General features: G+C 37.5%; 1 protein-coding gene across 1 annotated transcript in view; it reads right to left on the reverse strand.

Annotated features, from left to right (window-relative positions):
- ITFG1 (integrin alpha FG-GAP repeat containing 1) overlaps window positions 1-23,328 on the reverse strand; it is a 295,251-nt gene that overhangs the window by 242,626 nt on the left and 29,297 nt on the right. Inside the window, exon 6 of the mRNA XM_032255603.1 lies at window positions 18,887-18,981. Within this exon, the coding sequence (XP_032111494.1) occupies window positions 18,887-18,981 (95 nt within the window). The remainder of the gene's footprint in view (window positions 1-18,886; window positions 18,982-23,328) is intronic.

A 23,328-nucleotide genomic window follows, 5' to 3' on the forward strand; every position in this document is an offset into this window, starting at 1 on the left:
GGACATGGATTAGTCTGGAAACCAACATTCTCAGCAAAGTGATACAAGAATAGAAAATCAAACACCACATGTTCTCACTCACAGGTGGGTGTTGAACAATGTGAACACATGGACAGAGGGAGGGGAGCATCACACACCGGGTTCTGTTGGGGGGGAATAGGGGAGGGAAGGCTGGGGGTAGGGAGGTTGGGGAGGGATAATATGGGAAGAAACGCCAGATAGGTGATGGGGGGATGGAGGCAGCAAACCACATTGCCATGTATGCACCTATGCAATAATCCTGCATATTCTACACATGTACTCCAGAACCTAAAGTGCAATAACAAACAAACAAACAAAATATATATAAATGTTTATATGTCTGTAAGTATATTTCTATAAAAGTGCACGGTACAACTATGTGTGTACAGGTTGTGATATAAAATATATTCTTATTATAGCTGTGTCAGAAACATTTTAATGTCGCTGCATCAAGTTACATGATATTATCCCCACTTTTACAAATGAGAAAGTCTCAAAAAGGACTTTCCCAAAATCTAGACAAAATCTGGGAAGAACCTATACTGTGCCCTGTTTCGATGTCACAACCACTGCTCCCCACAGGATCTCGGTTCTGGCTGCCAGAGGCAGTGTACATGGGGATTAATGTTCACTTATCCCTCTGGGATGACATATACATAAGAACTATTCCCATTTGGTATCCAATGCCCAGCTGACTAAAATAATTCTGTCTATTTCAACAGTTTTTATAGATTCAATTTACTGGTCAGTGACTTAAATGACCAAATTAATCATGCATATAAGGAGACTATGTTTTTTATTTCTAAAATTATATAATATAGATGTGTGTCAAATATCTTTGCATAGAACCAAAGAATAAATGTACAACATATTCTCTTGTGTGCTGAAATATAATTGTTTTCAATACATGGGAAAAGAATCATACTCATGAAACAACTACAAACTATCTGAACCAAAGCAAAAACCATAGAAATTCTACTGTTATTCCTATGCAATATTACACTACAGTATTATAGAAATAAGAAAAATGACTTACAATAAATTTACTGCTTTTTAAAAGATCACAAGGAGGCTCTATAAATGCTACGGTTAACATACTGCTGTTTGTAAAATCATAATAATGTAATAAGCACTCATTGCACTTAATACATTTTTTAAAAAAGATATTTGCAATATTTGCAGAATTTGCCCCCTCCTTTTCCTCATAAACACAAAATAATTCATTCAGTCCCTTAAATACACCAAGCTAACAACACCATTACTGGAGTACAGTTTTTTTTTTAAATGTGAGAAGTGGGGATCAAAAGTTAAACACTGTGTGTAAACAACCAGATAAAGCTGGAATGCGGGCCATTCTATGGCCCAATGTATTGTAGAATTGGCCCATATAGCCCATACAGGTGTCCTGGACTTGTATGTCAAAAAGTCATTTTCATTAAAAAAAAAAAAAAAGTTCATTTTCACATTACTAAGACATACTCGGAAAAAAAGAAGGGGTGTGAGGCTATAGTAACCTTAAAAGAAACTATGGAGAAATAACCACTAAATGCACATGTAAGTTTTCCTTAGCTCCTAACCAGGGAAGAAAATAAGTTGTGAATTTTATATATATATAATTTTTTTTTTTTCGGAGATGGAGTCTTGCTCTGTCGCCAGGCTGGAATGCAGTGGCGCGATATCAGCTCACTGCAACTTCCACCTCCTGGGTTCAAGTGATTCTCCTACCTCAGCCTCCCGAGTAGCTGGGATTACAGGCATGCACTACCACGCCCAGCTAATTTTTTGTATTTTTATTAGAGACGGGGTTTCACCATGTTGGCCAGGATGGACTTGATCTCTTGATCTGCCTGCCTCAGACTCTCAAAGTGCTGGGATTACAAGCATGAGCCACTGCACCCGGTCTGTGAAAGACATTTTTAAGACAACTAGGAAAATATAAATATATGTTGGTTACTAAATGACAGTATGCAATTACCATTAACTGTCTTAGATGTGCTAATGGCACTGTAGATGAACAGGAGAACATCTTTATTCTTTAGAGATACATGTACAAGTATTTTATAGGTGAAGTGTGAAGATGTTTAACACTCACTTTTAGACAGTTCCGGGAAAAAAAAGTCGATTTTGATTGCTCTTGGCACACGTGCACACAAATGCACACATCACACAGAAAAATGCTTACTCTAGGTGTTATCTCTAGGGCAGGGTTCCTCAACGTCCACGCCATGGACATGTTTTGGTTAGGAACTGAGCTGCACAGCATCACCCGCAGATGGGATCGGATCGTCTAGTTGCAGGAAAACAAGCTCACAGCTCCAGCTGATTCTACATTATGGTAAGTTGTATAATTATTTCTTTACATATTACAATGTAATGATAATAATAGAATAAAGTGCACAATAAATGTTAATGCGCTTGAATCATTCTGAAACCACCACCTTGGCCCAGCCTGTGGAACAATAGTCTTCCAAGAAGCCAGTCCTGGGTGACAAAAAGGTTGGGGGCCAGTGCTCTAGAGATAATATGCAAAATCCTCAAGAACACAGAGAGTCCCTTCACAGAACAGATTATGGTAAGCAGGACTTATTACTGGGAGCCTTTCCAATCTGCCTTTAATGGCAAGACTTAATGTGTTAAAAGAAATATGCATAACACATAAAATAATTCAGCTATGATATAAATAAGGTACATCTAAGTACTGGGATGGAATGATTTCTAAGAAATTAAGTGAAAAAATGAAGTTATAAAATAGTATAGGGCCCCATTTTTTGGTAATCATTAAAAAATTGTAAAATAACTCATATAAGCTAAACAACATATTAGAGCTATAAAAACTAATAAATACTCAAACACGCTATTCCCTTAACAAACAGGTAACCTGTGCCCCTCAAATCCAGTCTGTCTCCGATGGATCTTTTTCCTTCCTCCTCTACAAAGGTTACTTTTTATTATTTCCCCACTCTTCACTATAGTTTATGACACACACATGTATGCACATACATGTGCACATTTACGATATATATATATAATTTAGTTTTGCATGGTTTTGAACTTTACCTAAATGTTATCACTCTTCTGAAACTTTTTTTTGCTCAACATTGTTTCTGAGACTCATTCATGTTAATGTGTATAAGCTTTAGTTCTTTAATTTTGTTCACTTGTAATCAAAGCAGTCTTTCCAATTAATACTTTCTACAAATGTCATGAATGTAAAATATTATCTTACGGTTTTAACTTAATTTCTCTAGATGTTAAACACATGTTTATTGGCCTTTCCTATTTTTGATCTGCCCTTTCATATTTTTTGCCCATTTTTTTTCTAGTAGTTTGTCTTGTTTTCTTGATTTATAGTTCTCTGTTTTGGAACTCAATTCATGGTTGGTCATATACGTCACAAATATCTTCTCCCCATTTGTAGCTTTTCTTTCATCTTATTGTAATGATATCCTCTGATGAACAGTGGTTTTATATTTTGATATACTCCCTATTTCATTTAAAAAAATCCATAAAACCGAAACCTCATATATTCTCTTTTATGTAGAGAGTACGTGTAGAAAAACAAACTGGTGAACACAGACCAAGTAGTAACTATTAATATCTACAGTTTCAGTTAATATGAAACTTTTGTTTTCTGCACCATATGTCTGTAACGTGTGAGTATTTAAAGTGGGCATGTATTAATTCATTTTTAACCAGGTGACCACTGCGTAGTTTAAAAATAGGTGTTGGGGAGTTTAAAATAGGTTTTAGGGTGTTTATGAACATAAAAGTCAATTTTTATGGGCCGTTTTCTTGGGAGAGTTTCCGTAATTCCCCCCGCCTTAGATTCTCAAAGGGGTATGGGACCACAAAGGAAGTAAAATGTGTATCAAATCAAAGTTTAAAGGCAGAAAGGCCCTTGGGCTCCACAGAGAAGTTACTGAACCTCTGCATGCCAGTTTCACAACATGTATACTGGGGTTAATAACAGAACTTATTCCGTAAGGTGACTGTGAGGATGATATAAGCAAACATATATACAGTGCTTAGACTAGTCCTAGCCTTATCTAAATGCTCAACAAATGTTATTCTGATTATTTACTCATGGCTATATTTCAGATAAAGACTAAACATTTGTGGCAGATTTGATGTTCTGATGGACTTTTGAGGGGGGGATGAGTAAGGGGGGTACTTTCCTGGATTAAGTCCTGGTTCTAATAACAGATAATAGCTATAAAATAAACACATATTATAATATTGCTACAACAGAACTGTGAAGTTTCTCTCAGAAGTGTTTAGTCCGGCAATAAATGTGTGTACATATTAGAGAAGTTACAGCATACTTGAAACAAAACATTTTCTATTACTTTGTCTCTCTGGTGCCCCTTCCTTATCAGAAAACATAATGATAACATCAGAAACAACTGCAGCTTTTAGTAAACAGGTCTCTTCATCTTGCTGATAAAGATCAACTATTTTTTAGAACAGAATTTGAATCAGTTCAAATGACGCATTTAGAAGTGATTTATAAGATAACCTTATGATATCTTAAGGTTGGACTGGTTTAATTTGTATTTTTAGAAAAAGAAATAAAATTCTTGAAAAAAATGTATCTGTTATTTTCTATGTCTGCTTAGATAAAATTTCCACAGCAAAAGTTTCCAAGCATTGTACATATTTCTGAAAATCTTGTGGAATTTTTAAAAGTAGCTCATTCACTAGTTTATGTTTGAACTTCTGCAAACTAACATCAATTTCATCAAGAGTTCCTTTTGTTAGTTGTTAAATCTTTAGCTGAAAAAGGCGTACCAATTAGGGACAGTGTGAATACTTAAAAATATGCTAGCTGTCCTTAAGGTTCTCTTCTCCCACCAAAAATGTGGCTGGCTATTCAACAGATATCTGTCAAGTCCCTATTTGGTGGCAGGCACTGTTCTGGGCACTGGAGAAATGACAGTGAACTGAAGAAACAAAAATGGGACCACAGGCACGCACCACCACACCCTGCTAGTTTTGTTTGTTTGTTTGTATTTTTAGTAGAGACGGGGTTTTGCCATGTTGGCCAGGGTGGCCTCAAACACCTGACCTCAAGTGAGCCACTGTGCCCAGCCTTTGTAGTGAATATTTTGACTTGAGAGGTTCAGTTTGTTTTTTCCTTAAAATGGCTATGATTCTTCAAATCAAGAATATCAAGGGATATTAATGTTCCATGTGTCTGCAGTGTTTCATCCATAAAAATCTTCATTCTCAACTGGCCTTATGATACATATACTCCAATGTTGGACAAGAACCTGGATGCTCAAATTGTGTCATTGTTTCCTCAATGCAGATGCTTATTCTTTAGTTATGAAATGAGCTGAAAAGATAAGATTGACTTTCTTTTGCAAGAATAAAGGAATATAACAGAGTGTACTTTAGGTAATAGACAGCCATTTCCGCTGTGCATGGAAGAGTGGGCCAAGTGAATAAAAGCCAGAATTTATTTCTCAAAGTGGATTACTGAAGAAAGTGAGATGATCAGAACAAGATGATCAGGTTACTATAAAGAACAGGGTATTAACGAACTTGAGTCCCCGAAGACTATTTGGAAAGCTATAGCTGAGATGAATCAGAATTGCCTGTGGTTATATATAAATGCCTTGGTTGTCAGAATAACAGAACTTTGCAGAGACTTTGGGAAAAGCCAGAAATCAATAATAGAAAAAACAGAAATGGTTTTCACATGTGAAAAAATAATTCAATTTCAATATCAAAATCATAATAAAATACCACTTTTTCCACTCATCAAATTGGTAATAATTCAAAAAAGGTAATACCTAGTGTTGGCAAAAATGAGAAAAATAGGCAATCTTATGAGTCCTTCTTCAGGGCAAGATAAGCGTTTTGCCTCTTTAAAAATCTTGCTGGGTGCTAAGGTGGGATCCTGCCCACCTTAGCATCCCAGCACTTTGGGAGGCTAAGGTGGGCAGGTGACCTGAGGTTAGGAGTTCAAGTCCAGCTTGGCCAACATGATGAAACCCCGTCTCTACTAAAAATACAAAAATTAGCAGATCGCAGTGGTGGGTGCCTGTAATCCCAGCTACTCAGGAGGCTGGTGCAGGAGAATCCTTTGAACCTGGGAGGCAGAGGTTGCAGTGAACTAAAATCACACCCACCACTGCATGCCAAATTGGATGACAAGAGCGAAAATTATGCCTCAAAAAAAAAAAAAATCTTTGTACGTGTTTAACCATTTATTTCATATGTAGAAACTCTTCTTGAGATTATGAGCAGTGTCCACAAAATCAGGCACCAGAGGAATAAAAATAAAATAAAAACTAAAAAATCCGGAAACAACGTAAGTGTTCAAAAAAACAAAAAACATGTTAAATAAACTGTTATAATGATATAGTGGATAAGCAATTAAAACATATAGACTTGGCTATTTTAACAAATTAAGAAGTAAAAATATTTAAAAAGAAAAAACTTGAGAATTCATTTATATTACTTATTTTGTCTTCGATAGGAAGTTCTCCTTAAATTATAGCTAGAGCTTATTTTATTTTTTTTACAGCTAGAGCTTATTGTTTGCAAGTTTTATATGTCTGATATAGTTTAGATGTTTGTCCCCTCCAAATCTCATGTTAAAATGTGAGCCCCAGTATTGAAGCTAGGCCCTAGTGGAAGGTATCTATCTGGGTCATGGAAGCAGATCCTCCATGAATGGTTTGGTGCCCTCCCCATGGTTCTGAGTTCATGCAAGAGCTGATTGTTTAAAGTAGCCTGGCATTCCCTGCTCTGTCTCGGTTCCTGTCTCACCATGTGATATGCTTACTCTCCCTCTACCTTCCACCATTAGTGGAAACCTCCTGAGGCCTCCTCAGAAGCATGGGAAACCATGAGCCACAATAAACCCCTTCTTTTAAAATTATCCAGTCTCAGGTACTTCTTTATGTCAACACAAAAGGATTAACACAGTGTTCTACGGAATGAATATATTCTGGACAATGAGAACTATATAACACCATTTAAAAAAATTGGCCAAATTCTTAGCTAAATTTATAGGACATGACAGTCCCAAGATAGTGGGACTACTGCCTACTATTACTTCTATTATTGCTATATAGTAATTTGTAACTAATGTGCACTTATTTCATTCTGCCATATATAAAGGCTAGACTTGTCAGCTACTCCCAGTAAACTAAATTGTCTTTGATGGCTGATGGCACTTCTTGTCATCTTTATATCTCATACAATGAATAGCAGAGGCCTTTGCATGAGGCAGGTACTCTGAATGTTTGTTGAAATGATTTCAAAAGCAGAAACAGGGTTCTATATAACACAACTATAATTAGAATTTTAAAACTTCCTTATATAATTTCATTTCTGAAAGATCACTCATCAAAGAGAATTTCTACACATTTTATACAACAGATTAAGCAAATGCCTCTTGTGCATTTTATCATAAAATTTAAAATGTTTTACAGACATATAATATTTGTAGATCATCAAGTACATGTGATACTTTGATACATGTGTACAATGTATAATGATCAACCTAGAATATTTAGGATATCCAGCATCTTGAATATTTATTTCTGTGGGTCAGGGACATTTCAATTCTTCTCCTGTAGTTACTTTGAAATACACGACACACTGTTGTTAACTATAGTCACCCTAATGTGCTATCAAATGTTAGAACTTATTTCTTCTAACTGTATATTTGTACCCATTAACCACCCTTTTTTCATCTCCCACACTACACTTTGCCTCTGGTAACTATCCGACCACCTCTATGAGATAACCCTTTTAGCTCCCACATATAAATGAGAACATGTGATATTTGACTTCCTGTACCTGGCTTATTTCACTTAACATAATGACCTCAATACACATGTTGACGCAAATAACAGGCTTTCATTCTTTTTTTTTTATGGCAGAATATGATTCCATTGTGTGTACATGCCACACTTTTCCCATTCAACAGCTGCAGGGCACTCAGGTTGATTCCATATCCTGCATATTTTGAGTACTACTGTGATAATCATGGGGGTGCAGATATCCCTTTGACATACGGATTTCCTTTTCCTGGGATAAATACCCAGTACTAGGATTGCTGAATGGTATGGTAGTTCTATTTTTACTTTTTGTGAGAAACATTCACACTGTTTTCCGTAATGGCTGTACTAATTTACATTTCAAACAACAATGTATAAGAGTTCCCTTTTCTCTGCATCCTCAGCAACATTTGTTTGGGTTTTTCTTTTGTCTTTTTGATAACAGCCATTTGAATAGCAATGAGATGATCTCTCACTGTGGCTTAGATTTCACTGATTAGAAATGTTGAGCATTTTTTCATAAGCCTATTGGCCATTTGTATGTGTTTTCTTGAGAAATGTCTGCTCAGATCCTGTGCCTTCCTTTCAATATGATTATTGCTTTCTTACTGTTGAATTGAGTTTATTGTATATTATGGATATTTGTCCCTTGTCTAATGAATAGTTTCCAAATATTTTCTCCCATTCTACAGGTTGCCTCTTACTCTGCTGATTGTTTTCTTTGCAGTGGTGCAGAAGCTTTTTAGCATAACATAGTCCCATTTATCTTTTTTTTGGTTTTGGTCTTAGAGGTTTTGAACTGTTGGCCATAAAATCACTGACTAGACGAATATCCTCAAGTGTTTCCCTTATGTTTTCTTTTAGTAGTTTTATAGCTTTGGGTCTTACGTTTAAGACTTTTCTTCATTTTGGGTTGATTTTTGTATATCATGGTGGGGGGATGACTAATTTCATTCTTTTTCATACTGATGTAGTTTCCCAGCACTATTTATTAAAGAAAGTTTCTATTCTATGATGCATAATCTTGGTGCCTTTCTCAAAATTCAGTTGGTTGTGTAATTATTTCTGGGTTCTCTATTCTGTTCCACTGGTCTTTGTGTCTGTGTTTGTTTTTGTTACTATATGTTTTGTTACTATATGTTGCTTTGGTTACTATAGCCTTGCAGTATATGTTTGTAACACATTTTAAACTCCGGCAGTGTGATATCTCCAGCTTTGTTCTTTTTGCTCAGTACTGTGACTATTCAGTGTATTCTGTTGTTTCATAAAAATTTTAGAATTGTTTTTCCTATTTCTGTAAAGAATGCCATTGTTATTTTGATAGAGTTTATATTGAATTCGTATATTATTTTTGGAAATACAGTCATATGATGATTATATATCAATTTTTATGATCCATGAGCATGAGATGTCTTTCCATTTTTATCTACTAATATGCATACTGAACCATCCTTGTATTACTGAGATAAATCTCACCAGTTCATATTATATTATCTTTTTGACATGTTAGATTTGGCTTGCTAAGTTTTTTTGTTTGTTTTCAGAGACAGAGTCTGTGTATATTTTCCAAGGTGGAGTGCAGTTGCTGTTCACAGCTGCAATCATAGTGTTTTATGGGTTTGACCACCTGGCCTCAAGGGAATTCCTGTATTATGGCTTTGACTACCTGGCCTCAAGGGAATTCCTTAAATTTTTTTTTGTTTTTGAGACAGGGTCTTACTCTGTCAACCAGGCAGTGGCATAATCATTGCTCACTGCAGTCTCAACTTCCCAATCTCAAGCAATCCTCTCATCTCAGCCTCCCAAGCAACTGGGACTGCAGGAGCATGCCACCTGCCCAGCTAATATTTTAGAACTTTTTTGTAAAGACAGGGTTTTGCCATGTTGCCCAGGCTGGTCTTGAATTCCTGAGCTCAAGTGATCCACCCAACTAGGACTCCCAAAGTGTTGGAATTACAGGTGTGAGCCACTGCACCTGTTCCCTTGCACTTTTCATGGCCTTACTTTAGGATTTTTTTTTGAGATGGAGTCTCACTCTGTCACCCAGGAAGGAGCACAATGGTGTGATCTCAGCTCACTGCAACCTCTGCCTCCCCGGTTCAAGCAATTCTCCTACCTCAGCCTCCTGAGTAGCTGGGATTATAGGCATGTGCCACCACACCTGGCTATTTTTTTTTTTGTTTGTTATTTTTAGTAGAGATGGGGTTTCACCATATTGGCCAGGCTGGTCTTGAACTCCTGGCCTTGTGATCCACCTGCCTTGGTCTCCCAAAGTGCTGGGATTACAGGTATGAGCCCCTGCACCCGGACTTTTTTTTTTCTTTGAGATGGAGTCTCACTCTGTTGCCAAGGCTGGAGTGTAGTGGCACAAAGCTCACTGCAACCTCTGCCTCCCAGGTTCAAATGATTCTCCTCTTCAGTCTCCCCAGAAGCTGGGATTACAAGTGCCTACTGCCCCGCTGGCTAATTCTTGTATTTTTAGTAGAGATGAGGTTTCACTATGATGGCCAAACTGGTCTCGAACTCGTGAACTTCAGTGATCCGCCTACCTTGGCCTCCCAAAATTCTGGGATTACAGGCATCAGCCACCGTGCCTAGCCTACTTCAAGTCTAATTGGGCAGAATCTTTCATCTTTTCTTATCTTCTTTTTTTTTTTTGAGACCAGCTTTTGCTCTGCTGCCTGGGCTACAGTACAATGGTGCAGTCATAGCTCACTTCAGCTAAATTCCAAAGTGCTGGGATTACAGGCATGAGCCACCATGTCCTGCCTTAATTTATAGAGTAAATGGTTGATCAAGAGCATGCTGTTATATTTCCATGTACTTGTACAGTTTCTAAAGATCTGTTTGTCATTGATTTCTAGTTGTATTCCACTGTGGCATGAGAAGATACTTGATATGATGTCAGTTTTCAAAAATATGTTGGTACTCATTTTGCGGCCTAATATCTGGTCTATTCTAGAAGTTTTCTCATGTTCTGATGAGAAGAATATGTATTCTGTAGCTGTGAGATAAAATGTTCTGTAAATATTTTAGGTCCATTTGGTCTAATGTACAGTTTATATCCAATTACTGACTGTCTAGATAATCTGTGAAACAGTGAGAGTGTGATGCTGAAGTACTCAACAATTAATGTACTGATGGAGTCTGCTATAGTTTGGAAAGCATGTTGACATTTGATTCACAATGTTGGAGGTGGCCCTAAGAGCAGATGTTAGGATCCTGGGGCAGATCCCTCACGAATGTCTTGGTGCCATCCTCATGGTAAAGAGTGAGTTCTATATTAATTTGCATAAAAATTTCCTGAAGATCCAGCTATTAAGGAAAGCCTGGTACCTCCCTCTTTCTCTTCTGTTTCCTATCTTTTGCTACATGATCTATGTGCATATCAGCACCTGTTCACCTTCCACAAATGGAGGCACTCTGAGCCCTTTATCAGAAGCAAATGCTGGCACCTTGCTTTCTGTAAAGCCTGAAGAATTGTGAGCCAAATAAACCTCTTTCCATTATAAATTACACAGCTTCAGGTACTTCTTTAGAGCAACACAAATGGATTAAGACAGAGTCTATCTCTGCCTTTAGATATAATAATATTTTCTTTATTTATCTGGGTGCTCCACTGTTAGATGCACATATATTAAGATTTATTATCGTCCTGAATTCTTCACCTTATTAATATATAAAGGCCTTATATGTCTCTTTTTAGTTTTTGCCTTTAATTATCTTTAATTGATTATAAGAATAGGAACTCTTGCTCATTTTTGGTTTCTGTTTCCATGGAATATCATAGGCATGTGCCACCACACCTGGCTATTTCTTTTTTTTGTTATTTCCATGGAATATTCACCCCTTCGGTTTCAGTCTACAGATGTTGTTACAGGTGAAGTGAGTTTCTTGTAGGCAGCATAAAGTTAGGTAGGTAATTAAAAAAATATCAATGTAGCCAGCCTATCTATCTATCTATCTATCTATATACATATTTTTTGAGACAGAGTCTTGCTCTGTCACCAGGCTGGAGTGCAATGGCGCGATGTTGCCTCACTGCAACCTCCGCCTCCTGGGTTCAAGTGATTCCCTTGCCTCAGCCTCACGAGTATCTGAGACTATAGGCGCACACCACCATACCCGGCTAATTTTTTGTATTTTAGTAGAGACGGGGTTTCACTATGTTGGACAGGATGGTCTTCATCTCCAGACCTCGTGATCTGCTTGCCTCAGTCTCCCAAAGTGCTGGGATTACAGGCATGAGCCACTGTGCCCAGCCTAGCCAGTCTATATTTTTAAGTGGAAAACTCAATCCATTTACATTCAAAGTTATATTGATAGATGATGAATTATTCATTCTTTTATTTTTATTTTTGAAACAAGGTCTTCACTCTGTTACCCAGGTTGGAGTGCAGTGGCATGATCTCAGCTCACTGCAACCTCTGCCTCTCAGGCTCAACTGATTCTCCTATTTCAGCTTCCTGAGTAGCTGGGACCATAAGCATGTGCCACAACGCCTGGCTAATGTTTTACATTTTCGGCAGAGAAAAGGTTTCACCATGTTGCCCAGGTTGGTTTCAAACTCCTGAGCTCAAGCAATCTGCCTGCGCCAGCCTCCCAAAGTGATGGGATTACAGGAGTGAGTCACTGTACCTGGCCTATTCCTTTCATTTTATGAATTGTTTTTTGGTTGTTTTGCGTATGTATCCTTTGCTCATTCTTTGTCTCTCATTGTTTATCAATGAGATTTGGTGGTTTTCTGTACTGGTAAAATTTATGTCCTTTCTGTTTTTTATTCGTGTGCCTGGCCTACTAGTGATTTTTATACTTTCGTATGATTTCATGATGATAGATAGTGTCTTTATGCTTCCAAATGTAGGATTCCCTTAAGAATTTCATGTAGCGCTATTCTAGTGGTAATGAATTCCCTGTTTTTGCACGTCTAGGAAAGACTTATTTCTTCTTTATTCTTGAATGAGGCTTTGCTAGGTATAGTACTTTTGGTTCACAGCATTTTTTCTTCCTTTTAGCACTTGAATATACCATCTTATTTTCTCTTGGCCTGTAAGATTTCTGCTAAGAAATCCACGGTTAGTCTAATGGGGGCTCTCTATTTGTGACTTGAATCTTTCTACTGCTCTTTTTAGAATTCTCATTTATTATTATTACTGTTTTTTTTTGAGACAAGGTGTTGCTCTGTCACACAGGCTGGAGTGCAGTGGCACCATAGCTGTTCACTGCAGGCTTGACCTGGGTTCAAGTGATCCTTTCACTTCAGCCTCCCAAGTAGCTGGAAATACAGGAGCATGTCAGCATGCTTGGCCAATTTTGTGGGGTTTTTGTTGTTGTTGTTGTTGTTAGAGACAGGGTTTTGCCATGTTGTCCCAGCTGGTCTTGAACTCCTGGATTCAAGTGATCCACCCACCTTGGTCTGTCGAGGTAAAAAGATCACAGGTATGAGCTACCACACCCAGCTTTTGTTATTGTTTTTTTTTTCTTTTGGAGTTTTGACAGTTTGATTATAATATGCCACAGAGAAGACTTTTTTGTGTTAAATGTATCTATCATTAAGCTTCCTGTATGTGGTAGTCTATATCTCTTGTAACACTTGAGTTTTCAGCTGTTATCCAAAAATTGAATATTTGGTTGCTTTATGATGTTGCATATGTCATGTAGGCTTTCCTCTTTTTTCTTTTTTTCTGACTAATTGCATTATTTCAAAAGACCTATCCTTATGTTTGGATATTCCTTCTTCTACTTAACCTAGACTATTCTGAAGCCCTCTCTTGTATTTTTTATTGCATTCATTGAATTCTTTAGTTCCAGGATTCCATTTGTTTATTTTTTTTTCTTTAATGATATGTCTTTGTTGGATTTCTCAATTTCAGATCACAAATTATTTTTCTGATTTGTTTGTATTAACTGCATTGCTTTTTGCCTGAGTTTAACATCACAATTTTGAATTCTTTTCCAGGCATTTCTTAAATTTGTTTCTCACTGAAATGTCTTGCTGGAGAATTACTGTGTTTGTTTGCAGCTATCCTGTTTCTTTGCTTTAACATGTTTTTGTGTTCTCATGTTGATATCCATGCATCTGCTGTAACAGGTGCTTCTTCCAATTTTATGTAGTAGGTTTCATAGGGAAAGTCTTTTTTCCCTATATATATGTCTCTGTAGAGTTGATCAGGTAGGGTGCTCTGGCTCTGATTATGGGTACATACGGTAGTGTGACTACTGTATATTTGGCTGTAATCAGCACCAGTGGTGTTTGTGAATTCTTAATGGCTTAGGCTACCATTCTGATTCTGTGGCTGAGTGCAGTGGCTCACGTCTATAATCCCAGCACTTTGGGAGGCCAAGGCAGGTAAATTGCCTGAACTCAGGAGTTCAAGATCAGCCTGGCCAACATGGTGAAACCTCATCTCTATTAAAATACAAAAAAATTAGCCAGGTGTGGTGGTGTGCACCTGTAGTCCCACCTACTTGGGAGGCTGAGGCAGGAGAATCGCTTGAACCCGGGAGGCAGAGGTGGCAGTGAGTGGACATCACCCCACTGCACTCCAGCCTGGGCAACAGAGTGAGACTCTGTCTCCAAGCCTTGCTGAGGACTGGGATGTCAGTTGTATGGTTTCTCAGGGCCCAGATGGTGAGCTGAGTATGCCAGTCCTTGGGCCCTTCACAGCATCCACAGGTAATAATGATAGTGGGTCTAGGCAAGGCAATGCTTGTGGATTCTGGCAACTTGCTCTTGTGCTGGCCACAGCAGTGGTAGGATGAGCTGGCAGATCCCCAGGCTTCTTGGGCAAGATATGTGGCATTGTTGACGGTAATCCTTGGGCCTCCAGGGTGGCACACATACACAACAGCCATGGCGGCAGTGAAATGGATGTGTTAGCCTCTATTTCCCCACTCTGCACGTGCAGATGGGTAGCAACAGCCATGGTGGCAGCTTACTTAAATGTCAAGTCAGTATTGTTTAAGGAAGTCCCATATTACTGAACTTAAAGTACATTTCTAAAACTTCATTAAGATAGACTTTTCCTAAAAAGAAATTGTAAAAAACAAAAGTTTGGATATAAGTGTATAATAGAAATAAGATTTTTAAAAATGAATCTGTAATTATAGAATTTCCTCATCTTGAAAAGCAAGCTTTTAAGACAATTTCCATTGCAATGTAGTCAACATCTTATTATTGAGGTTTTCATGTGATTAGGCATAACAGATAATCCACACTAAAAACGACCTCTGTTTTCATTTCTTAAATTCTCTCCTTTCTTCCCAACCAAAACATATACTTAAGTACCAAAAAACTTAGATTTATAAAAAATTTACTAGATAAAAGGTTAAATTTGTGGTTTTTAAGTCAGTAAAATCCAGTGTATTTGGGCACTAAATATTCTTTAACTTTCCAAGTTGTATGTTAACAATGAAAATGTTCTAGCAAAAGTCGTAATCAATCCAGAATTAAGAGGTTTAAATTACGCAGTATTATTTTCTACCTGTTTCTCAAAGAAAATTAGGTTTTGCATCATGGAATGTTTTTAAAGAAAATAAGGTTTATCACATCTAGCAGCCAGTAGGCCTGCTTTACTCATTTATAACTGGTACATTATAGAAAGATGTCATTGTAAAATCAGACTGTTAAGTATTGAATGCTGACAAAAAATGGTGGAAAGTGGGAGTGGGGGTGGAGAAATCAATTAGTTATCTTTCCTGTCTCAGCTATACTGTAGGTGACTAAAAAAGAAAATTTAGCTAATTATACATGCTGTAGAGTGATATACTTAGTGTGTCATAATTTTGCGACTCTTCTTGAAATAATGGACCTGACAATAACCATTCATACCTCCTAACCATTAGAGAACACTGTAGTGGATGATCTATGCTGAGGAAAACCGAACGTACTGATCAATTTTAATATCCAAAAGAGAGAGAACTTAAACTACATTACCTAATGAGCTGAAACATACAGCAACACCTAGGAAATATTCTTGATATTCCCATTCCTACAACCCACAAAAGAATTTTGATTCTGTGGGTGGTCGTAGCAGCTCACACCTATAACCCCAGCACTTTGGGAGGCCAAGGTGGGCAAATTGCCTGAGCCCAGGAGTTTGAGATCAGCCCAGCCAACACGGTGAAACCCCATCTCTATTAAAATACAAAAAAAAATGGGTTGGGCATGGCAGCATGAGACTGTAGTTCTAGCTAATTGGTTGGCTGAGGCAGGAGAATCTCTTGAACCCAGGAGGTGGAGGTTGCAGTGACAAGAGATCACATCACTGCACTCCAGCCTGGGCAACTGGGTGAGACTCTGTCTCCAAAAAAAAAAAAGGAATTCTGATTCTCATCAAGGCTCCAAATCTAACTGTTGGGTTAGAGGAAATATAGGAGCATAGTAATATGTAACATGTTAACTCCATTGGGATACAATCTGAAAAATACACACAACTGTATAGCACAGATATGTACAGCACAGACATTTTCTCTACTTCTGTATGAACCTTGTTAAACTCCTGATTTGATAAAAACATGTAGGAGAAAATTGGGGCATTTTTAATAATGACTAGATATTCAATGATATTAAGAAACTGTTGATTGGGTGTGGTGGCTCATGTGTGTAATCCCACCATTTTGGGAAGCCATGGTGGGCAGACTGCTTGAGCCAGAGTTCCAGACCAGACAGGGAAACATGGGGAAACTACATCTCTACAAAAAATGCAAAAATTAACTGGGCATAATGGCACATGCTTGTAGTCCTAGCTACTCTGGAGTCTGAGGTGGGAGGATGGCTTAAGCCTGGAAGGCAGAGGTTGTAGTGAGCTGTGATCACATGCACCACTGTGCTCTAGTCTGAGTAACAGAGTGAGACTCAAAAAAAGGAATTATTGTTTAATTTTTTTAGGTTTCAAAATGATCTGGCAGTTTTAAATGAAAAACTCCTTGCAATTTGAGATACAGATGAAAATATTTAAAAATGAAATTATATGTTTGGGATTTAATTTAACATTATCTTGGGTAGGAGGAACTTGTAGGTACGTTTACAGGGGAAACAAGATTGGGCCATATAATAATTGTTGAAGCCCGCATAGCCAAGTCAATTTTAAGCAAAAAGAACAAAGCGGGGGGCATCACACTACCGGACTTCAAACTATACTACAAGGCTACAGTAATCAAAACAGCATGGTACTGGTACCAAAACAGACATATAGACCAATGGAACAGAACAGAGGTCTCAGACGCAACGCAACATATCTACAACCATCTGATCTTTGACAAACCAGACAAAAACAAGCAATGGGGAAAGGATTCCCTGTTTAATAAATGGTGTCAGGAAAACTGGCTAGCCATGTGCAGGAAGCAGAAACTGGACCCCTTCCTGACACCTTACACTAAAATTAACTCCAGATGGATTAAAGACTTAAACATAAGACCTAACACCATAAAAACCCTAGAAGAAAATATAGGCAAAACCATTCAGGACATAGGTGTAGGCAAGGACTTCATGGCCAAAACACCAAAAGCATTGACAACAAAAGCCAAAATAGACAAATGGGACCTAATCAAACTCCACAGCTTCTGCACGGCAAAAGAAACAGTCATTAGAGTGAATCGGCAACCAACAGAATGGGAAAAAATTTCTGCAGTTTACTCATCTGACAAAGGGCTGATATCCAGAATTTACAAAGAACTAAAACAGGTTTACAAGAAAAAAACTAACAAGCCCATTCAAAAGTGGGCAAAGGATATGAACAGATACTTTACAAAAGAAGACAGACACGAGGCCAACAAACATATGAAAAAGTGCTCATCATCACTGGTCATCAGAGAAATGCCAATCAAAACAACATTGAGATACCATCTCACGCCAGTTAGAATGGCGATCATTAAAAAATCTGGAGACAACAGATGCTGGAGAGGATGTGGAGAAATAGGAACACTTTTACACTGTTGGTGGGAGTGTAAATTAGTTCAACCATTGTGCAAGACAGTGTGGCGATTCCTCAAGGACCTAGAAATAGAAATTCCATTTGACCCAGCAATCCCATTGCTGGGTATATATCCAAAGGATTATAAATCGTTCTACTAAAAGGACACGTACACATGAATGTTCATTGCAGCACTTTTTACAATAGCAAAGACCTGGAACCAACCCAAATGCCCATCGATGATAGAGTGGACAGGGAAAATGTGGCATATATACACCATGGAATATTATGCAGCCATTAAAAAATGATGAGTTTGTGTCCTTTGTAGGGACATGGAAGAACCTGGAAACCATCATTCTCAGCAAACTGATAGAAGAGCAGAAGATCAAACACCGCATGTTCTCACTCATAGGCAGGTGTTGAACAATGAGAACACATGGACACAGGAAGGGGTACACTACACACTGGGGTCAGTTGGGGGGAAATGGGGAGGGATGGTGACGGGTGGGGAGCTGGGGTGAGATGGCAGGGGGAGAGATGCCAGATGTAGGTGATGGGGAGGAAGGCCGCAAATCACACTGCCACATGTGTACCTATGCAACAATCTTGCGTGTTCTTCACATGTACCCCAAAACCTAAAATGCAATAAAATAAATAAATGGGAAAAAAAATAAAATAAAAAAAAGAAAAATAATAATTGTGGAAGCTTGGTGATGGTTAAACTTGCATATACTATTCTGTCCAATTTTCTGTTTAAAATTTTCCAGAGTAACAAGTTTTAAAAGCTTCTGAAAGTCTTCTTGTCCATAAGCTAAAGATTTTTGTTATCATTAATTTTGTAGCATATATTATTTTTTAAAAAGTTTAATAATAAGGTAAAGAAACGGCAGGAAACGTGCTGAAATTATCATGAATTCATAAAAAGTGGAGAATTCAAATTCTGAGGCAGTTATTAACAAACAACAAAAATGACAATAGCTAAAGACTTAATACAGTCAGTACTTTTTCCATGTTTCCATATCACTGACTTTCTAACATCCTTTTAACATAATTTCAACATTTACTTCATTAGCAAATGAATACTAAGTATAGAGTAAATAAAATCCCATACTTCTTTGGCATTTCAAAACAATTCCAGATTTAAATGCAACTCACCTGCTGTAAAATCTTCAGTCAGATCAATAAATGCATGAGAATGTGGAATTCGCATTTTACTTGTAGTGGTCAATGCTGGATGCCAAGATAAATTTCTAAAAAATTAAATAAAAATACTTTTCTTAAGGAAAACATCAAATGAACATTGTTTTAAAACAAAAATCTCTACATGCAAAACATTTTAAAACTTATTTATTTTTATTGATATATTCAACATACCATAAAATTCATTCCCTTAAAGTGCATTCAGTGGTTTCTAGTATGTTCATAGTGTACAACTGTCACTACTATCTAACTCCAAAGCATTTTCATCATACCAAAAAAGAAATTACGTACTCAATCATGCCCTATTTTCCCTAACTGGCAACCACAAATCTGCTTTCTGTCTCTATTCAGGACATTTCAAATAAATGGAATCATACACTATGTGGTCTTTTGTGTTTGGCTTCATTCAGTTAGAATAATGTTTTTGAGTTCATCTATGTTAAAACATGTATCAGTGCCTCAGTTCTTTTTATGGTGGAATAATATTCCATTGTATGAGTTTACATTTTGCTTATCCAATCATCTGAAGATTTGGCTTGTTTCCACTTTTGGGCTGCTACAAACATTCATGTACAAGTTTTTATGTGGACATATTTTTAAATTCTTTTTGGTATACACCTAGAAGAATTGTTGGGTCATAAAGAAGTGTATGTTTAGCTTTTTGAGGAATTGTTAAACTGTTTTCCACTTTACCATCTTACATTTGCACCCAGTAATGTAGGAGTATTCCAGTATCTCCATATCTTGTCTTATTATTGTCCGTTTATTTTATTACAGCTATCCTAGGGGGCATGATATAGTATTTCATCGTGGTTTGATTTGTATTTTCCTAATAGCTAATGATGGTAAACATGTTTGCTGTGTTTATAGGCCATTAGTATATATTCTCTGGAGAAATGTCTATACAAATTATTTTTCCATTCTTAAATTGTGTTATTTATTGTTTTACTGCCATCCATCCATCCATCCATCCATCCATCCATCCATCCATTTTTAGAGACGAGGTATTGCCTTGTTGCCCAGGTTGGTCTTGAACTCCTGGCTTAAAGGGATCCTCCCTTTTCGGCCTCTCAAAGGGCTGGGATTACAAGACTACTGCCCTTCGTCGCTGTTGGTACATTTTAAGAGTTATTTGTATAATCTGAACGTTAGACCTTTATCCAGTATATGACTTGTCTCCTAGGCTGTGGGTTGTCTTTTTACTTACTTTTCTTTTTTGAGGCAGGGTCTCACTCTGTCACCCAGGCTGGAGGGTAGTGGCACGATCTCTCCTCACTGCAGCCTCCGCCTCCTGGGTTCAAGTGATTCTCCTACTTCAGCCACCTGAGTAGCTGGGATTATAGGCGTGCACCACCATGCCCAGATAATTTTTTGTTTTAGTAGAGACGGCGTTCCACCCTGTTGGCCAGGCTGGTTTTGAACTCTTGAGATCAGGCAATTCACCCACCTCGGCCTCCCAAAGTGCTGGTGTAACAGGCGTGAGCCATCGTGCCTCGACATATTTTGCTTTCTTGATAGTACAATTTCTTAATTTTAATTAAGTTCAATTATCTGTTTTTCATATTTTTGCTTGTTCTTTTGGTACCATGTCAAAGAATCCATTTCCTAATGAAGGTCATGAAGATTTATCTGTCTTCTTCTAAGGGTTTTATAATTTTAGCAGTCATATTTATCTTCTTTAATCTTTTTTTAATGAATCAGAAAATAAATGATTTAATAGCATAGAAGATTTTCTAATATTGTGGAAAATAATAATAATTCTCTTTTAGGCCCCTACTTCACACTACATACAAAATTAAACTCAGAATGGATGAAAGAACTAAAAGGCTCTCTGGAAAACATTTTGGCGGTTCTTCAAAAAGTTAAACACAAAATTAGCATATGATCCTGCATTTCTACACTTAGCTATATATCCAAAATAACTGAAAATAGGTAAACAAACAAATACTTGCAAAATAAATGCTCTTGGCAGTGCTATTCACAATAGCCCACAAGTGGAAATAACACAAATGTCCCTCAGTGGGTAAATGGACAGACAAAATGTCATATATCTATACAACAGACTTATTAAGCCATAAAAATTACCAACAACACAAACTAGTACAATATGGGCAATCCTTAAAAACATACTATGTGAAAAAAGGCAGAAACAAAAGGTCACATACTGGAGAATTCCACTTAACATGAAATATTCATAATAGTTAAATCTACAGTGACAGAAAGCAGATTTGTGGTTGTTAGGTGCTGAGAAAAAGAAAAAAGGAAGAGTGATTGTTTAATGCAGGGTCCCTAACCCTTGGGCTGTGGACCACTACAGGTCCATGACCTGTTAGGAACCGGGCCACACAGCAGGAGATGAGTGGCAAGCAAGTGAGAATTACCTCATGAGCTCTGCTGCCTATCAAGTCAGCGGCAGCATTAGATTCTCACACAACTGTGAAGCCTATTGTGAACTGCACATGCAAGGGATCTAGGTTGTGCATTCCTCATGACAATCTAATGTCAGATGATCTGAGGTGGAACAATTTTATCCCGAAACCACCCCCACCACCTGGCCTCTGACCCCGTCCATGGAAAAACTGTCTTCCACGACACTGATCCGTGGTGCCAAAAAGGTTTGGGACTGCTGACTTAATGGATACAGGGTTCCCTTCGGAGTGATAAAAAGGTATGGGATCCAGATAGAGCTGAGGGTTGTGCAAAATTGCAAATGTACTAAATGACACTAAATTATACACTTTATAAATTATACGCCAAGGAATTCTATGATAAATTTAACAGTTTTATGTTATATGAGTTTTATCTTAATAAAAAAAGCCGATAGCACAAAGTTTCCGTTGATCTCTCATTCAGTTTCCACTAATAGTAACATCTTCTATAACCACAGTATAAATATCAAAACCAGAAGGTAACACTGGTAATACTTCTATCAACTATAGAAGAAAGAGGAAGTTTCACTAAAATCATTCTCCCATAACTTCTCACTAGGTGAGGATACCCCCATTTACCAAGGCTTAACTCAAGTCAGCTTTCTCGAAAAGGTCTTCTCTCTTCTCTTACTGTTATCCTGCGACACTTTTCATTCCTAATAGCATTTTGGTTTGCATTAAAGTTACTTTAGGAACTTTCTCTCTGATGCTGTAAAACTCCCCCAGAAACCTTGACTCATCAATATTTGTATCCACAATGCCTAACCAGGACCTGGCTCCTATGAAATGTCAGCAAATGCCTGCTAGACTGAACCTCGGTCTCAAGAGGCATTTCCTATTCTTCTCTACTTCAGTTAGAATTCGCTACAATTTTCATAGTAATATGTTCCAGTCTAATATGGAACCACAGATATGTCATTTCCACAGAGCAATTTAAGGCTATTTAAGTCCAACTTAATTGTCAACACAGTATCCAACGGACTAGATAGCAAACAAGGTTTATAACTGTGAATTTGGTTTTGATGTCTTAGAAATCAGAATGACATAATGGACTAATTTGTTCTTAGCAGGTGGAATCTGGGAAAAAGAATAACCAATTATCAGGAGAAAATTTTCTCTACAAAAAATGTGTTCTACAAACAGGAATCTCTTTCCATAGCCTTCTACAAATATTTTAGTACAAGCGGGGCCTTTAACTTAAGCAAGACAGTAAAATAAAAAATAAGCAGTATTCATACAAACTAATTTCATTATTTTAACCTGAACTCTGACTAATATAAAGTCATGGTACTAAGAAAATATTAAATTGAATTGAGAAATTACATTTTACATATGTTGTAAGGTAATTCATGCCAAACAACTGTTTTACGCTTTCATCCTACACAAGGTTAGAAATCTTTAAAAGTTTCACTTATATCCAATTTAATGACTGATTCACTTCTTTTGAAGATAGACCATTTATTCATCAGTTCAACAATTTCTAAGCATTAAAGTATTTTAAATTACTAACAGAATAATCAGACTTGGGTTCAAGATTCTCTGACAAGTTTAACTCAAAGTGATTTCAAAAAACTTTACTAATGTTGTCAACAAATTCACGTTATAGGCCAAGAATGATTAAAAACACAGACTTTTAAAGAAGTTGGGATTGTTGGCAAGATGGCGGAACAGGAAAAGCTCTAGTCTGCAGCTCCCAGCATGATCAAGGCCGAAGGCGGGTGATTTCTGCATTTCCTACTGAGGTACTCAGTTCATCTCACTGGGACTGGTTGGACAGTGGGTGCAACCCATGAGGGTGAGATGAAGAAGGGTGGGATGTTGTCTCACCCAGGAAGTGCAAGGGGTCAGGAAGTTCCCTCTCCTAGCCAAGGGAAACCATGAGGGACTAAGCCGTGAGGGATTCTGCTGTTAGGAATGGTGCACTCTGGTCCAGATACTACACTTCTCCCATGCACACTGCAGACTCCC

The sequence above is a fragment of the Sapajus apella genome, unplaced genomic scaffold, assembly GCF_009761245.1.
Source record: "Sapajus apella isolate SASKATOON/1434 unplaced genomic scaffold, GSC_monkey_1.0 scaffold90, whole genome shotgun sequence".
NCBI classification, from domain to species: domain Eukaryota; kingdom Metazoa; phylum Chordata; class Mammalia; order Primates; family Cebidae; genus Sapajus; species Sapajus apella.